Genomic DNA, 7,575 nt, shown 5'->3' with positions numbered 1-7,575 from the left:
GTGAATTTCGGAGGCGCAGCTGCTCCAGCACTCGTACTTCCCACGCCTCGAACGAGCAAACAAATACCCACAGCTTTTTCTGACAACGCTCCTTCTCTATACCTCTGAATTCGTACCGCTCCTTCGCCTCCGCTCCGTGCCACCGGGGGTCTCCATCGCAACTCCAGCCCCGCCGCCTCCTCCGGCCCTTGCCCCCTCCCTGCCCGGGCGCATCCGCTGCCCCTGCCGCCCCCCGGGGCTCCGCCGGCTCCCTCCCCGCCACCCGGCCGCGTTCCCCGGGCAGCGCCTCTTCTCTGGCGGCTTTCCCTCCTCGGGGTGACGGCTCTAACTTGGCAGTTGCTTTATCTGCAACAAGGCGGCGAAGCGCTTACGATGAGCCCTCGTCAAACCGGTGGAACGCAGCCAGGTGTGAAGGAGCCGCGGACCCGTGCGGTACCCGCCTGTGCCCCGGGAGTGATGTCCGCGGCGTTTGCAGGCTGCGGTGTCTTCACCCCCGTTCGTGAAGTTTGCTGTTGGGGTGGTTTTGACTCCCAGCGCTGCCGGGGGTGCTCAGGGTGCCCCCCACCCCCTGCTCAGCCGCTGAGCCCCCGGCACAGCCCCCGGCTGCCCGCCGAGCCACCCTGCCTGCCTGCGGCTGCGCTTAGGAAAAACAAAGACTGGGCATGGAAAAGGAACTAAATCCCCATATTTTCAAATATTTCTGGGTGACAGTTATTAAAGACACAGAAAGGAGGTAGCGCTGACGGCTGCTTTTGAATCCGCACTGTTTCTCGAGCACGGGTCAGCCCTATTGGCGCCGTCTCGCCTGTGATGCTATTTTTAGGAAAGAAGTTGGACGAGGCGGCCCCCAAATAGACGCTCTTTTTCGAGACGCCATCCCTTCATTGCAGAAGGGAGGGAAGAGAAGCGGTTTGCGCGGGAGGGACTGTTTTGTCCTGCTTTCCCTAGAAAACCGACCCGGAGGCGCCGGGCGGTGAACTCCCGCTTGGGCCGGGAGGGAAGCGCGGAGCGAGGGGAGCCGCCGGAGCCGCCGCCGGCGAGCCGCGGGCGGGAGGCTGAGCAGGGCGCTGGCCCCGCAGCAGGGGCGGGGGCCGGCGGGACCGCACTGCAGAAGGAGCCGGCCCCGCGGGCTCCGGCCCCGCGGGCTCCGGCCCCGCTTCGCCCCCGCCGCCAGCGCGGACCCGCGGCTGAAGCCGCCGCTGCCGGCGGCCGCCCCCGGCAGAGCTCCCTCGGGGCGCTGCGAGGAGGCAGGCGGCGGGTCCGGGGCGGCGGGGGAGCCCCTGTCCTCCCCCCCGAGCCACGCCGGGCCAGACCCGGGCCCCCGCACCGGCTCCTCTGCAGGCGGGAGGAAAAGCGGCTGCCCCGGGTGCTGCCCACACGGCAGGGCCGTCCCGCGCCGGCCTCTATGCTTCCAAACCCGCTGTAATTTTTCTCCCCCCCCCCCAATTAAAATGCAAATCGGTGCCTTTCAGAGGGAGGCCCCCCCTCCCCACGCCCGCTGCCCGAGCCCAGCCCCGGCGCGCCCGGGGCTGCGGGGCCGCCGCGGCCGAGCGCTCGCCGGCTCCGCCGAAACCGGCAGGAAAGGACTTTTTTTTGGGTTTACTTTTAGAATATTTGAGAAGTGACCCAAAGACCAAAAAGAAAAACGAAACAAAAAACCAGGAGAGTTAAACGCGAGCTTCTCGGAGGCGCAGTTTGCGTGGCTGTGCAAAAGTTACGGCGAGGCACGGTCCTGCTCTCCGCGCCCTTTCTCCAAGTGTATTTTTTCGCGGCTTTGTAAATTAAACTAAAACAATTCCGAGCAACAGGAGATATTTAGAAATAGAAGGAAACACCGTCGCAGGTCGAGGATCAACATGCTTCCTCTTTATCTAAGATCCGTAATTACAAAAAAAAAAAAAAAATCGAAATTCCACACCAGCCCCTTTTCCCGCGCTGGAGAAAACAGCGTTCCCCGCAGGCACACGCACTCGGGCACAGACAGCACAGGGTAACAATTGTTTAGGGTGTATTTGCACCGCTCTTCTCTCCGTGGGACGCTCCTTAGGGGCCACATGGGATTTTTTCCCTCCCAGCCCCCGGCGACGGGAAGAGCGGCGGGCAGCCGGGGGCGCTGGGGACAAGCGTCGGGGGGGCTCGTCACCGCGGCCGCGGGTGCACAGCACCGGCCGGCGGCCGGGCAGGAGGGGCCGGGGCCCGGCGGGACGAGCAGGCGGTTCCGACGTGCAGCGGGTACAGGGAGCACCCACGCGGGGCCAGAAGCGTGCGGGGAGGGGAGGGCCGCGCCGCCGGCTCGCTGCGGCCGCACGGGGGAGGCGCCGGGGCCGGGCCGGGCCGGAGCGAGCGGCTCCGCTCCCCGGAGTCGTTGCCGGGGCGCAGAAACAGAGCGGGAGAGAGAGAAAAAGGAAAAAGGGAGAAGAAAGGAGAGAAAGAAGGAGAGAAAGGGAGAAAGAAAGAGAGAGAGGAAGAAGAAAGAAAGAAAGAAAGAAAGAAAGAAAGAAAGAAAGAAAGAAAGAAAGAGAGAAAGAAAGAGAGAAAGAGAGAAAGAAAGAGAGAAAGAGAGAAAGAGAGAAAGAGAGAAAGAGAGAAAGAAAGAAAGAAAGAAAGAAAGAAAGAAAGAAAGAAAGAAAGAAAGAAGGGAAAGAAAGAGAAAGAAAGAAAGAAACAGAGAAAGAAAGAAAAAGAAAGAGAAAGAAAGAAAAAAGAAAGAGAAAGAAAAGGAAAGAAAGAAAGAAAGAAAGAAAGAAAGAAAGAAAGAAAGAAAGAAAGAAAGAAAGAAAGAAAGAAAGAAAGAAAGAAAGAAAGAAAGAAAGAAAGAAAGAAAGAAAGAAAGAAAGAAAGAAAGAAAGAAAAGGAAAGAAAGAGGAGCGGGCAATGTGAATAGATAAAGAGAGGGAGAAAAGGAGAGAGAGAGGAGGAAAAAGACGAAAAGAGAGCAACAAATAAATTGCGAGAGAGAGAAAAGGAAAAAGAGAGGGGAAGGGGGGGAGAAAAAAGAGAAAGAAAAAAGAGAAAGAAAAAGAGAAAGAAAAAGAAAGAAAGAAAAAGAGAAAGAAAAAGAGAAAGAAAAAGAAAAAGAAAAAGAAAAAGAAAAAGAAAAAGAAAAAGAAAAAGAAAAAGAAAAAGAAAAAGAAAAAGAAAAGAAAAAGAAAAAGAAAAAGAAAAAGTCTGAAAGGAAAGGGGAAAGGAAAAAGCAAAGGGAAAGGCAAAGCAATGGAAAAAAGAAAGGAAAAAGGAGAGGGAAAAGGAGAGGAAAAAGGGAAAGGAAAAAGGGAAAGAAAATTAAGAGGAAAAAGGAAAGGGAAAAGGGAAAGAAAAAGGAGAGGCAAAAGGAGAGGCAAAAGGAGAGGGAAGGTCAGGAAAAATGGAAAGGAAAAAGGAGAGGAAAAAGGGAAAGGAAAAAGAGAAAGAAAATGAAGAGGAAAAAGGAAAGGGAAAAGGGAAAGACAAAGGAGAGGAAAAAGAGAAAGGAAAAAGGAAAGGAAAAGGACAGGAAAAAGGGAAAGGAAAAGGAGAGGAAAAAGGTAAAGGAAAAAGAGAAAGGAAAAGAAGAGAAAAAAGGAAAGGAAAAAGGGAAAGAAAAAGGAAAGAAAGAAGGAGAGGAAAAAGGAAAAGGAAAGGAAAGGGAGGGGAAACAGGAGAGGAGAAGGGAGAAGAGGGGAAAGTGGTAGACGAGCAAAGGAGAGCGCGGGGAGCCAGGCGAGACCGCAGCCGGCGGCGGGGCGGGCGCGGCGCGGGTGGGCAGGGCCGCCCGCCGCCCCGCCCCCGCCCGCCGCCGCCGCCGCCGCGCCGCTGCCGGCCGTGCCCCGCTAAAGGCGGCGGGGAGCGGGGCGGCGCGGCAGAGCGGCCCGAGCCTCGCCCGCGCCCGCAGCCCCGACAGCCGCGCCGGCCGGCAGCCAGCCCGCCCGCGGGAGCAGCGCCGGGAGGGATGCGGGGCGCCGGGGAGGCGGCAGGGGCGACGAGCGCGGCCCCCGCGCCGCTGTGAGCCCCGGCCCCGGGCCGGCAGAGGGAGAGGAGAGAGATACGCGCCGGCCCTGCGCGTATACGCGTACATACGCGCCCGCCGACAGCTGCACCGCTTTCCTCCCCGGGAGCGGCCGCCGCGGCGCAGCCCTGATGCCCGGCGGGGCGGCGGGGCCGCCGCTCGGGCGCGCAGCTCCCCGCTAGAGGCGGCGGCCCCCGCGGGCTGGATGCGCGGCGCCGGTGCGGGCGGCACCCCCGGGCCCGCCGCCGGGGCCCCGCGGCGCTAGGGGCCGGCCGGGCCCCCCGGCCCGGCCCGGCGGCGGCGCGGGGATGCTGGCGCTGGGGCAGATGGACGGCGCGCCCCGGCAGGGCGCCTTCCTGCTGGGCAGCCCGCCGCTGGCCGCCCTGCACAGCATGGCCGAGATGAAGGCGCCGCTGTACCCCGCGTACCCCCTGCCCGCCGGGCCCGCCTCCTCCTCCTCCGCCTCCGCCTCGCCCGCCTCCGCCTCGCCCTCGCCGCCGCTCGGCTCCCCCGGCCTCAAGGCGCCCGCCGCCGCCTCCGCCGCCGCCGCGGGCGGGCTCTCGGCGCTGGGCTCGGCCCCGCCGCAGCTCTCGGCCGCCACCCCGCACGGCATCAACGACATCCTCAGCCGGCCCTCCATGCCCCTGCCCGGCGCCGCGCTCGCCTCCGCCTCGCCCTCCGCCTCCTCGGCGGCGCCCGCCGGGCTGCTGGCTGGGCTGCCCCGCTTCGGCAGCCTCAGTCCCCCGCCGCCGCCGCCGCCCGCCCTCTACTTCAGCCCCGGTGCCGCCGCCGCCGCCGCCGCCGTGGCCGCCGGGCGCTACCCCAAGCCGCTGGCCGAGCTGCCCGGCCGGACGCCCATCTTCTGGCCGGGGGTGATGCAGAGCCCGCCCTGGAGGGACGCCCGCCTCGCCTGCGCCCCCCGTGAGTACCCAGCGCGGCAGGGCAGCGGGGGGAGCGGGCCCGGGGAGCCCCGCCGGGAGAGGAGAGTCCGCCCCCGCCGCTGGGGAGCCCCGGCGTCGCGGCGAGACCCTGCCGGGGCCCCCCACCCGGGGCCCGGCCGCGGGGTCTGGCTTTGCCTCCCTTTCTTTTGCTTTTGTTTCTTAAGTTCGCTTCGCTTTCTCCCTCCCCCTCGGTCGGCGCGAAACCCTGTAAAATGTCGGCTGTTGCCGGCGGCAAGAGGAGCCCTCTCGGGGGAAGGCGGCCGCGCTGCCGCCGGCCTTCGTCGTCCCCGCCGGCGACTCTCGGGGCCGCGGCTGGTTTTAGGGGCGCGGACAAACTTTCCCCGAGCAGGACTTTTCCTTACCGCCCGCTTGCGCTGGCTGCGGCTTTTCTAGAAAACAATATCGTTTGCCCGCTGAGATTTTCGATCCTTAAAGGAAGAATAACGGGGGGGAGCCGGGCGGCTGGCGCCGCCGCCTTGCCCGGGCAGCGGCGTGGCTCCAGGCCCCCGTCCCCCAGGGCCGCTCGAGAGCGAAGCGCTTTCCCAAATCCGTAGATTAACGTGTCTGTCCGTGCCTTCCCTTTCTCTCCCCCCCCGCCAGATCAAGGCTCAATTTTGCTGGATAAGGACGGAAAGAGAAAACATACCAGACCCACTTTTTCTGGCCAGCAGATTTTCGCCCTGGAAAAGACTTTCGAGCAGACGAAATACCTGGCGGGCCCGGAGCGAGCCCGGCTGGCCTATTCGCTGGGGATGACGGAGAGCCAAGTCAAGGTGAGGGCAGCGGCTCACGCACGGAGCGGTGCGGGGCTGGGGGAAGGCAAAGCGCCCGGCTCGGAGCGGGGAACGAAGGGGCCCCGCCGCCGACACCGGCTCCGGCTCGGGCGGCCGGCGACGCTGCGGGCCGGGGCGGCCGAGCCCGCGGGGAGCGGCGAGTGCTTCCCCGGCAGCCACCGGCCATTCGCCCTTCGTTACCGTACCGGCGGGGCTGAGCAGGGTATTTTAAAGCGTATCTTATTTAAAAACCAAACCCAAGCAGGACTGAGGAGCCCGGTGCGTTCAGCCTGAACGCCACGGGGGTGGCCGCCGTGCCGGGAAAGCGCCGGGGGGGTCGGGTCCCCGTCCCGCACCCCAGGGAAGACCGCCCGGGCCTGCACCGCCGGCCGCGGCCCCGGGCTGCCGGGCAGGGACCCCGCGCTGTCCCGCCCCGAACTCGCCGTGTTAGTGAAACTCTGGGCTGTGGGCAAAGCGGGGCGTGAGGAGCTGGGAGCCGGGGCTGAGCCCTCCGGGGATGTGCGGGGAGGCGTTCGCTCCACGGGCGCAGGGACACCGGGCGGGCTCGGCCAGAGGGGCCTCTCGGCGGTGCTCAGACTGATCTAGAGACCCTCCTTTGTCGCTGCGCGTATGTCCCCATGGCTGCGAATAAATTATTGCAGCCTCCACAGTGAAAATAACCCCCTCCTCCGGCAGCGCCCTGCAGGAGAATAAATACATCTGGCGAGTCAGGGGCGGCTGGGGAGGGATTCAGCCCAAAATGGGGGTTTCCCCCCCCCCCCCCGCCCACGGGCAGGGAGCGCCCCGGGCCCGCTGCGGAGGTCGGGGGGGGCCGGGGGCGGCTGTTCGCCCGCCCTGGGCAGGACCCGTGCCGGGACGGGCGGCTCCGGCTGCGGGGAGCGCGGTGCCGGGGGGCTCGGCCGCTTTTCGTTGACGGGGAAATTGTCTGACGGCGGGCGAAGCGGGAGCCCCCGCCGCGGGCTGGGGCCGGGGGGGCGCGGGGCGGCGGGGGGCGAGCGGCCGCGGGTGCCGGTGGCGGTGCCCGGTGGTGGTGACGGGGGCGGCGGGGGCAGGTCTGGTTCCAGAACCGACGGACCAAGTGGCGGAAGAAACACGCGGCGGAGATGGCGACGGCGAAGAAGAAGCAGGACTCGGAGACGGAGCGGCTGAAGGGCGCCTCGGAGAACGAGGAGGAGGACGACGACTACAACAAGCCCCTGGACCCCAACTCGGACGACGAGAAGATCACGCAGCTGCTGAAGAAACACAAGCCGGGGGGCGGCGGGCTGCTGCTGCACCCCCCCGAGGGGGAGGCCTCCGCCTAGCCCGCTCCGCTCGCCGCCGCTCTCGGAGATGTACAGATCTATTTTTCTAGACTCTACGCGCCCGGGAGGAGGAGGAGGAGGAGGAGAAGCCGGCGGGGGAGCAGAGAGGACTGCGGCGGAGCGGGCCCCCAGCGGGCACGCCCGTCCCCCGGCACCGCGTGTTATTGTAGGGTCGCGGGCGGCGGGGAGCGGCGGGGGCTGCCCCGGCCCGGGTCCCGCTCCCGGCGATGCGGCGGCCGCCCGTTTGCCGGCTCTTTGTAAATAAACCGTGAGTCACCGCGACCATAGGCGTTCCTTAACTGTGAATATTTAAAATGTAAAATACCTTCTTTTTTTGTACAGCGGGGGCTGGGGGCGCCGCCCCCCCCCCCCCCCCCGGTCCAGCCCGGCCGGCAGCGGGGGCAGCCCCGGAGCCCCGCGACGGGCGGCAGCGGGGCCGCCGAGGGAAAAAAGCCGCCGTGGGTGCCCCGGCCCCCCCTCGGGCCCAAACTGCAGCCGCCCCGCGTGCTATTTATTAGTATTTTTTGAAAGACTTTCCGTTGCGGTCGTCG

At 64.7% G+C, this 7,575-nt stretch overlaps 1 protein-coding gene across 1 annotated transcript; it reads left to right on the top strand.

Moving 5' to 3' along the window:
- The first annotated feature begins 4,293 nt into the window (after positions 1–4,293).
- On the top strand, positions 4,294–7,155 carry NKX6-1 (NK6 homeobox 1). The gene is made up of 3 exons (XM_087737018.1): positions 4,294–4,906; positions 5,527–5,699; positions 6,773–7,155. The coding sequence occupies exons 1-3, from the start codon at positions 4,294–4,296 to the stop codon at positions 7,022–7,024; spliced, it is 1,038 nt and encodes a 345-aa protein (XP_087593144.1). The 3' UTR covers positions 7,025–7,155.
- Positions 7,156–7,575: the final 420 nt, after the last annotated feature.

This window comes from Nipponia nippon, unplaced genomic scaffold (genome assembly GCF_047370975.1).
Source record: "Nipponia nippon isolate SJK-2023a ecotype South Korea unplaced genomic scaffold, ASM4737097v1 scaffold_6, whole genome shotgun sequence".
In the NCBI taxonomy this organism is placed as follows: Eukaryota; Metazoa; Chordata; class Aves; order Pelecaniformes; family Threskiornithidae; genus Nipponia; species Nipponia nippon.
The sequence above is the reverse complement of the archived record's forward strand: the minus strand, read 5'-3'. Positions and strand labels throughout refer to the sequence as shown.